This window comes from Mixophyes fleayi, chromosome 3 (genome assembly GCF_038048845.1).
Source record: "Mixophyes fleayi isolate aMixFle1 chromosome 3, aMixFle1.hap1, whole genome shotgun sequence".
NCBI classification, from domain to species: domain Eukaryota; kingdom Metazoa; phylum Chordata; class Amphibia; order Anura; family Limnodynastidae; genus Mixophyes; species Mixophyes fleayi.
Genome location: NC_134404.1, coordinates 259766815 through 259782205, shown reverse-complemented (window position 1 = coordinate 259782205; position 15391 = coordinate 259766815). Strand labels below are relative to the sequence as shown.

Here is a 15391-nt window from a genome sequence, read left to right as displayed (position 1 = left end):
GTCTGTGGGCTTTTTCTCTTGTTTACCTGTGCAAACCCATTCTGCAATCTGAAAAAAATGCTTTCTTTTATTTTCAGCTGAGTTTTCAGCACAAAGTTGGCATCTTATACTGCAAAGCAGGGCAAAGCACAGAAGAAGAAATCTATAATAATGAGACTGCAGGACCTGCTTTTGAGGAGTTTCTTGATCTTTTGGGTCAGCGAGTTCGATTAAAGGGATTCAATAAATACAGGGCACAGTTAGATAATAAAAGTAAGTACTGCATTGCAATTTGTTTAAATAATTGATCACTTGCGAGGAATTATAGAAATAGTTGTATACTATTTCATTCAGGCTTGTCTGTTTCTTATGAATGTTCCTTGTTAAATATTCTGTATAATTACTAGATGAACAAGTTTGTTGTATTACTCTATTAACATTAAGTATTAATGATGATGATGAAAAAGATTGTGTTTAAATTACCAATATTTTGGTGTCGGTATGGTGAAGACATTTTTTTTGTTTGTTACTCTTAAAACATTAAAATTTGCTCTAACGAGAAACTCTGTAAACATGTACAGACAGAGGCATGTATATAGTAAATCTGTTTATTGCTATTTCATTAGATAATGCCTAAGGGACAATGATGTGATCACAGCTAAAAATAAAGGTGATTACTCTCTTCTAATTCTTCTGGATCTCTTTGCTGCATTTGACAATGTTGACCACTCTCTCCTCATACAGACGCTACAATTCCTAGGTCTTCAAGACACTGTCCTATCCTGGTTCTCATCCTACCTATTTAAATGCTCTTTCAGTGTTAATTTCTCTGGAACAACCTCCACTCTACTTCCTTTATCAATTGGAGTACCACAAGGCTCAGTCCTAGGTCCTCTGCTATTCTCTATCTACACCACTTCTCTCGGAAAACTAATAATCTCCTTTGGATCAGTATCATCTCTATGCGAATGATACACAAATTTATCTATCCTCTCCTGATCTCTCAACATCTGTGTTGTCTCGTGTTACTGACTGTCTTTCTGCCATTTCATCTTGGATGTCCTCTTGCCAACTCAAACTCAATCTTTCAAAAACTGAATTAATAATATTCCCACCCAACAATCGAAGCTTACTATTTCTGTTGACAACATGACTATACATCCCGCAAGCTCGCTGCCTAGGTGTAATCCTTGACTCTCAGCTATCCTTTGTTCCCCACATCAACTCTATAGGCCTGAGTCGTTAAGGAAAGTAAGGCAAAAAAGGAGTAAATGTTCTCCGGGACAAACCATGTTTCAATACAAGGGGTGCAAATTAGTTTATTGTTTTGCACATAAGTTAAATACTAGCTGTTTTTTCATCTAGCACACATATATTTGATAGCTTTATTTTTACAGTGAAATTTAAAGTTAATCTAGGAAATGCCCTACCCCAGCTATAAATCTTCCCCACATTTTATCTCCACCTCCAATGCAACATGGTTTTGCCCAGGTGCATAGTTAGTAATTTTTTATGCTTTGCTCTCCTTAATGACTCGGGCCCTATATTTACATCATGCTGCATACATCTAAAAAACATTTCCAGAATACGTACATATCTCACACAAGACACTGCAAAAACTTTAATTCATGTACTCATCATCTCCCACATCGATTATTGTAATTCCCTCCTTACTGGTATTCCCAAAATCAGACTCGAGCTCCTACAATCTATTTTGCATGCAGTGGCTAGATTGATTTTCCTTGCAAATCGTTTTACATGTGATGAGTCACTCTGTCGGTCTCTACATTGTGTCACGATCTGCCCTCAGCTTATGCGCTACATGCTGCTTTGCATGGCAGCTCCTGCCTTTTTGTCCTATTATTGTATTGTATTGGCAGTACCTCCACTCACCAGAGGTGCTGCTATTGTGTGCATTAGGGGTTAACCTTCCTGTTCACCAATCATTCTATGCACCTGGGTGTGGTCCATTTAAACCTGTTTCCCCCAGCTCACATGGCTGGTTATTGTTGTCCCATCCTGTGATGTCCTTTCCTGTTGTCCAATCCTGATGTAATTTCCTGTTGTCCTTACCTGATTGTTTCTGGACATTCATGCTACTTTCTGCATCAGCTGGAACCTGGTATTTTTCACTGCTCCTTATTACCTGTTGTTAATACCTACCCTCTGCTACCCTGCATTACCGTTTACCTGATTGTTTCTGGACATTCATGCTACTTTCTGCATCAGCTGGAACCTGGTATTTTTCACTGCTCCTTATTATCTGTTGTTAATACCTACCCTCTGCTACCCTGCATTACCGTTTACCTGGTTGTTTCTGGACATTCATGCTACTTTCTGCATCAGCTGGAACCTGGTATTTATCACTGCTCCTTATTACCTGTTGTTAATATCTCTCTGCAAATAAACAGAGTGTTTTCACCAAATTCGTGACTCCTAGCTGTACTTCTGTTTGAGATCCGTGACACATTGGTTGTCTGTTTTTCAACAAAGCCAATATAAATTTCTTCTACTAACACACAGGGCCATCAACAAAATTGCACCAACATACATCTCACTTGTCTCAAAATATCTCCCAACTCGACACCTCCGTTCTGCACAAGATCTGCATCTCTCTTCTACTCTCATCACTTCCTCCCATTCTCCGTTACAGGACTTTTTTTCGGGCTGCACCCACTTTATGGAATTCACTCCCTCGCACCACAAGACTTTCCTCTAGTCTTCAAACTTTCAAGCGTTCTCTGAAAACCCACCTCTTCAGACAAGCTTATAGTATTCCTCTATCACACTCTTAATCTCCCAAAGGTTACCCTATTATCACCCTCTACACAGCTAACACAAGACAAGAACCCTCTGACCAACCTAGTTGTGTGACTGAGCATACAGCCCACTCAATACTTTGTAACCTTTGAATTCTAGCTGGACAAATATGCAATATGATGTAGCACTTACCCTTGTGTATCAAACCATTGTCCCATAGCGGTGGTAATCGTTAAAACGATTATCGCAATAACGACACCGAGGAGACCTACAAATAAAAAACGAAATTAGGAAAAGGCGATTTGAATATAAATAGACTTACCTGAAAACCGACGCTGCACATCTCCGATGGCACCACAATGCAAACCGCAACTTATTTTGAATAAAGAGGTGTCCGGCACTATACTTTGACGTTATCGTGACTTGGAATAATGCTAATTTAAAGCGGCAATGTCGGGACCCGCAGGTTAAGTGTTTAAACACGTAACCCGTAGGTATCCTCAGGATCGGAATTTTCACTAACGAAAATCCATACCCAACCCGTCTCATAGATTGTAAGCTTGCGAGCAGGGCCTTCTTACCTCTAGGTATGTATGTATTACCCAGTATTGTTTTATTACTATTTGTTCCCAATTGTAAAGCGCTACGGAATCTGCTGGCGCTATGTAAATAAATGTTGATGATGAAGGGACCTTTAAACTCTTAGTAAAGTTTTGAATTTATTTAGAAAACATTTATTAAATTATTATTAGTCATGTCTCTATCGTTCATGAATGATTAATATTATTATCCTTTATTTGTAAAGCTCTAACACATTACATAGTGCTGTATGTTGAATGGATCATAATACAAGTAAATAACATACAATTATATGAAGACAAAGATAAGATGATTATATATTCAATGTAAACATATAAAAAAACAGTGCGCTTCTTTGACCCTAAAAGAAAAGTAACCCAAAAAGATGGAATCAGAACCACTAATAATACATCAGGAAAAAAAGTCTTCTAATAAAGGAAGACAAGTTTGTAATTTATTAGTAGAACTAAGTGGAAAGGGGTCACTTTAAGGAGAATTTTTTTATTAAACTATCACCCTGATGTATGTAATCGAGTATGATTAGTGAAGACATATATTAATTACATAGAATATCATATACAGGTTCCAACAGGAATATAATAGGTTTCTTTTTTTTTTTTCCTTTAGCCGATTCTACAGGAACTCATTCCCTTTATACCACCTATAAAGATTACGAGCTCATGTTTCATGTCTCAACCATGCTTCCATATATGCCCAATAACAGACAGCAGGTATGGTTTTTTTTGTATTTTTTTGTATTTTGTTGTATATTATCCTTTCTGTTTGTCTGTCCGGTTATACATTCAGACACCCCTGCACCGATTGGGGTGAAACCAACCCGAGGTGGTCCATTTGGATCCTTGGATCCTGGCCAGAGTCGAACCTCTCGTTGGTGTACGCTGGGCAGAACTTTGACCCAGGAGATCCATTTGATTATAGTCTGAGCACCATTTTGTTATTAAACTTCATCTATTGCTCAACCTGGGTGTGTCCCAAACAGGACCGGTGCATAGTTGCTCGGCACTCTAGGCAAAGCTTAAGCTTACCGCCCTTCCTCCCCCAAAAATTCTTACTTCCCAGACTCATGCCCCCATTTTCTGTTGAATTCCCTTCTCTCCTCCCATTCTCTGTAGCATCCCCCTCTCTCCCCTCCTGTTATCTGTAGCATCCCCTTCTTTTTCCCCCATTTATTCTGTAGCATCCCCTTCTCTCCCCCCCATTCTCTGTAGCATCCCCTTCTTTCCCCCAGGTCTTATCTGTAGCATCCCCTTCTCTTTTCCACATGTTTTCTGTAATTTACCCATCTCCCCCCATTCTCTGTAGCATCCCCTGTTATCTGTAGCATCCCCCCCACTATCTGTAGCAATCCCCCCTGTTATCTGTAGCATCCCCTTCACTCCCCCGTTATCTGTAGCATCTCCCCCCCCACCCGCCGTTCTCTGTAGCATACTTTCACTATCCCTCACTTTCTGTAGCATCCCCCCCGTCCATTTTCTATAGCATCCCCTTCTCTCCCCGCTCCGTTTTCTGTAGAATCCTCTCCCCCCCCCCCCACCCCATTCTCTGTAGCATACTTTCACTATCCCCCACTTTCTGTAGCTTTCCTATTTTCTTTACTCACATTCCCTCCTTCTTTTCTCTTCTTGATTCCTGATTCTGTTTTCTCTGTCAGCTCTTCTACACTGGTAGCGTTGTGACGTCACAACGCTGCTAGAAGCCGGGTGCCTTGTAAATTTGAATATGCGGTGCTGCACTGTGGCAGCACTGCATCTCCAGGAACTGAAAATGCAAGTGGGCAATCACACCGCCCACATTTATTTAAATGACATTATTGTCTCCTCAGCCACAGTTCCGCCACGTAGAGGCCAACGCCCTAGGCAGCTGCCTAATGGTGGCGCCGGCCCTGGTCCCAAGCTTTGAAGTAGGTGGTTATAACACTATTGTGACAAGCACAGTTACATGTGTTCACACAGGTTTTTCTGAACCACTTTGTTGCACTTTATTCACAGATGTCAGATTGGTACAGTTGGCAAGAGGTGTAGTTCCAGCAATCAAACAAACCAAACTATTTTACAACACCCTCGCCCCTGCTTCTGGCTAAACATCCAGTTTCCTCACTAGACATGAGCTGTTGTCTGGCATTGGCCACCCTGCCCACAACACAAAACTAGCTATTTATGCTTCCGCTCCAGCACTAACTTAATAAAACAGAAATTAATCATAACCTGTGAACCTTTGTTCTGTGTGCAGCATGTGCCAGAAAAACTATCAGTCTCTCTTTTAACAATCCATGGCAAATTACCCTATTTGCCACACAATCTATAGCCAATGAGATCATTGGAATGTCCACAGCTGCACATATTACAGGCAATGAGCTTGCTTCTTGTATGGAAACAGTGACTTTACTTGTGTGACTGAATAAGGTCAGGGCTGCAAGAAGATTGGATAATGGAAAAAGGCAAAATGTGTCATGTACATTGATTTTATGAATATTGAATATTTAGTCTCTCTGTTTGAAAAATATTGTTGAAACGGGTAAAAGACACATTTTGAATGTTTTTTTTATCGCCATTATCCTTTTGTACCTTGTTTGTAAAAAATAAACCAATGTAGCCACCTTACTGGTCATATTTCCTTCTTCATAGTGGATGTCAAGTGAATTCTGATAAAAATTTGCTTTATTGTTGTTTTTTTACCATCCAGAATTTCAGCAAAGTCTATGAGCCTGAGTCATTAAGGAAAGTAAGGCAGAAAAATATTGTCCAGGACAAGTTAAATACTGGCTGTTTTTTCATCTAGCACACAAATACTTGATATCTTTATTTTTATACTGATATTTAAAGTTGATCTAGCACATACTCTACCCAAACTATAAAACTGTCCCCACATTTTAAATTCACATCCCCCTCTCATGCAACATGGTTTTGCCCAGGTGCAAAGTTACTCCTTTTTTATGCTTTGCTCTCCTTAATGACTCAGGCCGTATATGCAGCAATACTAATGCACCCATTTGTAATGTGTGTATGTATAATATGAATCTACTAACTTTATTCATTTTATTCAGCTGCTTAGGAAAAGGCACATAGGTAATGACATTGTTACAATCGTCTTCCAAGAGCCTGGAGCCCTTTCATTTACTCCAAGAACTATTCGATCCCATTTTCAACATGCATTTATTATTGTTAAAGTTCACAATCCATGTACAGAAAATGTATGTTACAGGTAAGAATGACTAAAAAAAAAATGTTGTCACTAATATTAGTATCTCTAAATATATATAAAGCCTACTTGATGTGTTTTTGCACTTACAGAATATGTAACATGAGTAATTTAGAAATTTAATAGTAAACTACATTAAAGGTCAATGATAAAAGTGTTCTACTGAGCTAAAGCATAGTAAGAAAAAAAGAACACCATAATATGCAAAAAATAATTAAAGATTTTAAAAAATTGTTCACAAAAGTCAGAGTCCAAGGTATAATATATTAAACAGCATGCTTTTTTAATAACAAAGAGCAAGCTTTTAGGAACTGTTCCATAAAATATTTACCTCGTTGCTCGAATTTCGTTAGCAGAATTTGGCCTTTGGTGGTCCTATCTCAAGCACATCACATAGCAGAATGAAATGACCGTCATCTTCTGAGCTCTATTCATTATGCACAATAAAAATGTACAAATACAGTGCAAGGTGGCATACCGCTGAATGCAACAGGAAAATTGGAACATATGTATGGCTAAAAATTTGGCCTGTTACTGTGAAAAACAATCAAAATTAATTTCACCATGATTTTACTCATCACTCATCTCTAAATGTTAATAAAAAAAAAAGGGAGTGAGAACAATTGGGCGCTCCTTTTGGGAAGGGGAAATGGGTATTTGGAGCACTGTCTCAGACCCTATGGGGTTGTCCAAGTTCCCCACAGCAAAGTTAAATACAATTATATCTTACGGGAAACAGCGGAGTAGGGGTGGGATAGGGACAAAAATTAATGGGTGTAAATAAATCGGTATATTAGGGTGTTAATGTGGTAAGATGAAACCCAACCTAATCTTAACCTGTGTACATGCAGGTGATATATGCTAAAAAGGATTTACAGCACTTGCAATCAAGTTACAATGTACTATAAATATCAAAATTGTAGAAGATATAGAATCATTGTCAGTCTCTGAGGTTAACAGTAAAATCTGCAGGTTCAGTATTCTGGATAGAAGCAATATCAAAGTCAATTGTGAAACAACATAGCTTTTTGTGCAATATACAAACATATCCTAAACATATACAAATACATGCATAAATGCATTACATAAAAATACATACACTACATTACCAAATGGCCATAGAATGCCGCCTTTCCATAAAGTCAGTTTGTCACATTTCTGCCCGGCTAGTGTGGCCCCGGTCAACTGTCAGTGTTGTTATTATGAAGTGCAAACAGGCAACAACAGCTCAGTCCTGAAGCTGTAGGACACACAAGCTCATTGAACAAGATCGCAATGTGCTGAAGAGCTAAGCGTGTATAAAGCGCCTATCCTCGATTGGAACTCTAACTAGAAACTGCCTCTGGAAGCAACATTATAAGCCGTTATAGCTGGTTATAATGTTATGGCCACCACTGCGGCATAAAATCATAGAACAGGTAGAAGAAGTCTTCACTTTTAGCAGCCGCCTTTCCCGTAGAGACTGGTTATTCTCACAGGTACTCGGATGCCCCCAGGTCTTAAGCTCAGAGTAGTATGAGTTTATGCTAACACGGCAGCGCATAGGTACAGGAGGTAGCACACGGTGTAGCGTCAGGCCACAGATCAGCGGACTGGACAGAGCACCAGAGAGGATGTCAGGTACAGGTCACAGGCTGTACCTGACAAAAAAGGTCAAGGTCACAGGCTGTGGTTCAGAATCTGGGTATAGGCAAAAGATTGGGGTCACAGGTAGTGGTTCAGAATCCAGGTACAACCAAAAGGTCGGGATCACAGGCAGTAGTTCAGAGTCCAGGTACAGGCAAAAGGTCATATACAGGTAATCAATCCAAGGTTTTAACACCAAACACTAAACAAGAACAGGAGCAGGCAGCAGTACTGGAACAGAACGCTATAACCGGCAGTGAGGCTCAGACCTCACAGCCGTAAATAGTACTAAGAGCCAATCAAGCAGAGGAGGACAGGGCTGACAATTAGCCTCAGGAGGCAGCTAATTAATTACTAGCTAGAACTAGCATAGGTAATAACATAAACCAAGAAGCATGTATAAAAATAAAAATGAACCAGTTTAAATCATATGAGAGCTCCCCCTGGAGTTGGAGGATGTCCCTACACCCTCCTACATCTATGCGACAAGGATAATCCCAAAGAATAATAACAGAGCATAGAAACTAGAGCACGCGCTTGGCTGCTAGATCACGCCAGGATGCGGCGTACCGCCGTGGCTCGTGACATACAGGTGGATGAATAATGGTCTGTTTTTCACGGTTACACTTTGGCCCTTTAGTTCCAGTGAAGGGGAATCTTAATGCTACAACATACAATGACATTCTAGAGAATTGTATGCTTCCAGTTTTGTGGCAGCAGTTTGGAGAAAGCCCTTTCCTGTTTCATCATGACAATGATGTGTAAGAAATTATCTGGCCTGCACACAACCCTGACCTCAACCCCATCAAATACCTTTGGGATGAATTGGTGCACAGACTGAGAGTCAGGTCTTATCGCCCAATATCTGTGCCAACCTTCACAAATGTGTTTATGGCTGAATGGATGCGAATCCCTGCAGTCATGTTCAAAAATTTAGTGGAAAGCCCTCCCAGAAGAGTAGAGGCTGTTATAGAAAGACAAGGGGGAACAACTCCATATAAATGCCCATGGTTTTAGAATGAGATGTGAATTCTTTTGGTCAAGTAGGGTGGGTGTATATGTTTGTATATATGAGTGTGTGTGTAAATATGTGTGTATATGTATGTATGTATATGTATGTATGTATAAACACACTCTGCCATGCTTCTTTGGCCCTCCTTCACACTATGCCATGCTTCTTTGGCCCCCCTTCTCACTCTGCCATGCTCCCCCCTTGCTTCCGTTTCTTCACTCACCTTTTCTATTGGCTTTCTTCTCTTTCTTCTCTTCTTCTCTTTAGTCTTGTCTTCTTGCCTTCTCTCTGCGCCGCTCCTCACTGAACGTCGGGCGTGATGACGTCACGCCTGACATTCAGTGCGCACGGAGCAGAGAGGAGTCTGGAAGCGCCGCGGTCACGTGAATATTTATTTATTTTTTTACGTTTTTGCTCCCCCCATCAACAAAGAGGGGAGCATTCAGGGTCGGGGCCTAACAGGGGGCAGCCCGGTCCCCCGGTGGCCCTGTCCGACCCTGACCGTAAGGCTCAGTGCTAGGTCCTCTGCTGTTCTCTGTCTATACCGCTTCTCTTGGAAATCTAATAAGCTCCTTTGGATTTCAGTATCATCTCTATGCGGATGATACCCAAATTTATCTATCATCTCCTGATCTCTCAACATCTGTGTTGTCCCGTGTAACTGACTGTCTTTCTGCCATTTCATCTAGGATGTCCTCTCGTCAACTCAAACTGAATCTTTCTAAAACAGAGTTAATAATATTCCCATCCACCAACAAGAGCATACCTGACATTTCTATCTCTGTTGACAACATGACCTTAAACCCCACCTCTCAAGCTCGCTGTCTAGGTGTGATCTTTGACTAAGAACTATCCTTTGTTTCTCTATATCTATTTCTGTTTCTGATTCTATATCTAAATCATGTTATGTATATCTAAAATACATTTGCAGAATATGCACATATCTTATACAAGACACTGCAAAAACCTTAATTCATGCACTTATGTACATTCCCAAGGACACAAATCCTCTCCAATAGTGCAAATGCGTACCAGATATAAAAGCTTTATCGCTTATCTGTTTAGTAAGCTGGTTCTTCATACATCCATTGCTGTTTTAGATGGTGAAACTTTTTTGCTTAACTGCTGACTTAATGATGCTGCTGAAGTTTCTCAGTTGTTCTCGGAGTGTGCAAAAGGAGAAACCAACATAGTATAATACTGTTTGGTACATAGATTTATTGCACATAAAATTTAAATATCACACTTACATAAATAAAAATATAAATAGCTTGTTTGGGTATCTTTGTAACATCCATCAGAAAGTGGTAAAGTCTGTCTAGCTCGGCTGCTGTATTCAGTTAGTTCTCAGCCACAATAACTGCACCCAATCTGGATAGTATAGCATCTACAAAGTCCAAAAGGTAATACCCACAGATCCTCAATGCGTTTTCTCTTAACCAGACTTCATCAGGAGGTAATTAATGTATGTCTATAATGTCTGTAATTAGCAACATCCTAAATATAGTGTTCGGTGCCATATTGGCGCATGCGCACTTAGATTAATCGCGTCAATTCACGTGTGCGCATCGGGGAAGGAAGATTGTATATAGAGTGGTCATATGGCCAATTCCTGGGTTTTCTGATAAGCAGAGGTCCGTGTAGGGAAAATATAAACAGAGCGGTCACATGACTGCAGGCACAAACTGCCTAATCTGAACATAATGTGTGTGGAGAAAATGTAAACAAAGTGGTCACATGACCGCCGTCACAGATTGCGTTCATGTGACTTTAGATTCACCATCTGTTTTTGGGAATTGGCAGCCGCCTGCAAATTGGCAAGTGTTTAACAAAAAAACAAACTATTGGGACTACTGTTCAGTATTGAGTTACGTACCATTGTATCTGTTTGTTTGTATTTTATATATCTATATCTAATGTACACACAACAGATACCCAATGCGGGGGCGCGTAACCCAATTCTGTGTACCTAATCACTGTCTAAAGATAAACATAAATAAAGTATACACAAAGTATACACTGACTGATCTTCACGGAAATAAAACTGCCAAGTTCCATTTCAAACGTTTGAAGGGAAAATAAGGTTTCTATTAGGGATGTACAGAATCCTGAATGTGGATCAATGCTTTGGATAAATCCAGGCATTTTTGCTAGCAGTCAGCACCTCTTCTTTAACCAGTCTGTTCAATATATGGCGCTAGGATTATTTCCGTGAAGATCAGTCAGTCACAGTGGTTTTCCAGTGACTCCCTTTTTATCGTGGATTTGGAGACAACCTATATCATTGGAAACCTCAGCAGTTTTATGGATATGCCTGACAAGTTTGTTATCTGGTACGCTTAATATTTACTAGTGGTGATCACACCTGGGATATCAGTGTGTTGGAACAAGTGTCTTTTCTGATCACCATCTGAAAATCACAGTATATATTCACTGTATTGTCAGTGGACCTCCATTTCTATCACACTCTATCCTTTTTAAATATTGATTTTATTGTGGTAATACACTATGTGGCGCCCTGTTTCTTCTACCCCTCTTTTATATATATATATATATATATATATATATATATATATATATATACACAGTATATGCAAAAAAACAACTGGATGGCATTAGAAAATCCTCTTTGGTGGTGCTGTACACCTTGCTTTACACAGGTGCATGTAGATTTCCATCAAAGAGCATGAATTTCCGGATCAAGCAATAGAAGGTTGACTTTTGGTGTAATGCTTACACTTTTGTACAACGTGTCGCTTCAGATTTTACCCACCTCTTCACAAAATAGAAGTATGTTTAGGCTTACGGAAAGATGGAAAAATCTATGTAAGTGCATGAACATTATCTGAGACTGGACAGTAGGTGTGGGCTTTCATATCAACTGGTTAGATCATCGATGAAAAAACAAGATGTATTGCACCAGTGCAATTGTAAATAAGGTTCATAGCATTCATGGTGTACTAGGGTTTCATTACCAGCCTTTTCCATTCCTTGGGGTACTAATAGAAATATGTTCTCTTCTACAGTCTGTCTTTTCTTTAATTAATTTTTCATTATTTAATTTTATTATCATGGATGTGACTGTTCATACAGACAATACTGTAAATTTGTGAATAGGTTGCATTCCTAAGGTATGTTATATTTGAGAGTGGTTGGAGAAAAATTGCTAGTGTGACATGTGCCAAAAATAATTAAAAAACCTGTGCGTATAGTCTACAAGATATATAATTGTGGGATTTCATCATTTTCCCTTTTTTCTATCATTTTTAGTGTTGCTGTCTCAAGGTCAAAGGATGTTCCACCTTTTGGGCCCCCTATACCCAAAGGAGTTACCTTTCCAAATTCAGCTGTTTTTAGGGATTTTCTGCTTGCCAAAGTAATTAATGCTGAGAATGCAGCACACAAGTCTGAAAAATTTAGAGCTATGGCCACAAGAACACGACAAGAATATTTGAAGGATTTGGCAGAAAACTTTGTTTCAACAGCTACTGTCGATAGTTCAGTAAAATTTAGCTTTATTACTCTTGGAGCAAAAAAAAAGGAAAGGGTGAAACCAAAAAGAGATGCTCATTTTTATAGTATTGGAGCAATAGTGTGGAATGTTATAGCAAGAGACTTTGGACTGTCTGCTGACATTGAATGTCTTCTTGGAGTATCCAATGAATTTGTGGTTCTTGTTGAAAAGGAATCCAAAAATGTTGTTTTTAATTGTTCATGTAGAGATGTTATTGGTTGGACATCTGGATTAATGACAATGAAATTGTTTTATGAAAGAGGGGAGTGCATTCTTCTTTCTTCGGTGGACAACTGTGTTGAGGATGTCCGAGAGATTGTTCAACGCCTAGAAGTGAGTAAATCTCGTATCTTACATAATAAATTATGTAAATGTTTGTTTTCTGTCTTTGAGGCACATGTATTTTAATCTGCCCTTGCTATGTCCTGTTTTTCTTCCAATTGATGAAAGAGATGCTGTGGCACAACCTGTGAACAAAAGGACCATGTATGCATAGGCATTCATTTTTAGATGTCCATGGGGGGTCCATTTTCCCTGCAAGGATCATTAATCTCTAGTATGCTGCAATCACCAAGTGACGCTCACGTTTCAGATGGGGAAAAAATAGGACATGGGCCAATCAAGACACCAGTGTTTACTAGCCATAAAGATATTTAAGATTTTCAGATTCTGGTTTCTGGAAATGTGTTGGTTAAATTCAGAATGATCAAAATGATTAATGTGCATTTTTAGTAAATTTCTGTTCATGTTGTATATACCTTTACCCAGTCTTAGAAATTAGACATTATATTCCAATGTCTAATGGCGAAATTTATGGAACAAAACTTAAAAATGTAACAAGATTTTTGTATGGGTCTCCTTAGGCATTAAACAGGATCCCTTGTGTGGTGAATTGCATATATGCTGTATGCATTCTTCTCCCAAAAAATCACACATTGATAGAAGGAAATAAACTCATACAAAGTTGTATTATAGTCTTATTATAGCTGAATGACATTTTGTAGTTTGGATGTAAAAATTATATAAAATTTCGGAAATAGCTTATGAGAGATGCTCCAATATGATCAATTATTTTATTTCAAAATGAAACTACATAAAATACAGGCCTATTCAAGGAGGAATTTAGCTTTATTTCACAGTGTCAACAACCTGATAATTGTTCTCTAAGGAGAGACAAAAAGGCATTACATATGCGCAAAATGTCACCTTTTTCTGTTTGCCAAGTTGAACAAGTTCTTTAACCCAGTAAACCAGTAACGCAAGACTTAAGTTTCCCATACAGCACTGAACAAATGATTTCTTACTTCCCTCCACCATCCCCAGTAGCTTGCTTCTACTTCTTCCCGCTCCAGTTTCTCCTAAGTTCTGCATGTTTCCTAGAACCCACTTATGGGATGAAATTGTATATGCTACCTGTATTATGTATAATACTGCATGTAAAAGTGTACAGCTTCCAGTAGTCCCCATATTAAACCTAACACCTTCCTCCCTCTATTTATCAAGTATAACTATTCTGGGGCAGCACGGTGGCTTCGTGGTTAGCACTTTTGCTTCACAACACTGGGGTCATGAGTTTAGATTCCAATCCATCTGTGTGAAGTTTGTATGTACTCCCTGTGTTTGCATGGGTTTCCTCCGGGTGTTCCTGGGTTTCCACACACACTCTAAAAACATACTAGCAGGTTAATTGGCTGCTATTAAATTGACCTTATTTGGTCTGGTTGTCTATGTATGTTAGGGAATTTTGATTGTAAGTTCCAATCGGGAAGGGACTGATGTGTGGGAGTTCTCTGTATAGTGCTGCAGAATTAGTGGCGCTATATAAATAACTGATGATGATTATCTCTTAATTTTGTCTCAGTGTGGAGGTGTAGATATAATATATATAATTGTAAGGTCAACAAATTTTTATTCCCATAAGCGGCTATAAAACAATTACACTTTTCGCTGCCATAGCCATTACGATAATAAATAGAGCACTTGATGTTCTCTTATAAGTTTTTTTTCTAAATTTAGAATGTAACACTTAAGATTATTGACACAGAAACTTTATACTATTTAAGGTAGGTTGTCTAACCTCTGATTCCTTCTGAATTTAAATGAGATATACCCCTTTGCTCCATTTTTATTCTTTAATCTGAGATTATATATAAAACAGTTTATAATTAGGGTTTCCAAGGTGTAGAGGAGATCATTGGGTATACAGTGTGAGTGCAGCCATTTGGCTTATATGCAGAATCAGATTGAGTTTGTAGTCACAAAGTACAAATCAGAACAGATGCCAGCAATCACGTCATACAGGGGATATGTACTGCTAGTAGTTTGTACAGAAATATTCAATACGCAAACACAGTTATATGAACCCTTGCATGTGCAGGCACTTTACCATGTAGTCGCCTACAGTATCCTGGACAAAGTGTTGGCTCCACAATGAAAGCATTCAGTGAAGAAGTGGCTGTGATGTGTTATTCAAAAGTGCACACTACAATAGAAGCCAATCTTCTCAGGCATGCACAGATTAACAAGCTTGGTTAAAGTCACTCCTACTGCGCTCTGACAGGATGTTGCCTATGCTGTCTAGTGACAATACCAATACAGTGCTGACTAGAGACAATACAAGATGCTGACTAGTGACTATACAAAATGCTTTTGACAACCAGCACATTCCATACTTTTCAGCATATTTCATCTGTTCAGAACAT

The 15391-nt window shown here is 39.0% G+C and overlaps 1 protein-coding gene across 4 annotated transcripts in view; it reads left to right on the top strand.

The window, feature by feature from the left end:
• SIPA1L2 (signal induced proliferation associated 1 like 2) overlaps positions 1 to 15391 on the top strand; it is a 364597-nt gene that overhangs the window by 147214 nt on the left and 201992 nt on the right. For all 4 annotated transcript variants that reach the window (XM_075203505.1, XM_075203506.1, XM_075203503.1 and 1 more), the window contains 4 exons: positions 78 to 252; positions 3946 to 4049; positions 6383 to 6540; positions 12446 to 13022. In XM_075203505.1, the coding sequence (XP_075059606.1) occupies positions 78 to 252; positions 3946 to 4049; positions 6383 to 6540; positions 12446 to 13022 (1014 nt within the window). The remainder of the gene's footprint in view (positions 1 to 77; positions 253 to 3945; positions 4050 to 6382; positions 6541 to 12445; positions 13023 to 15391) is intronic.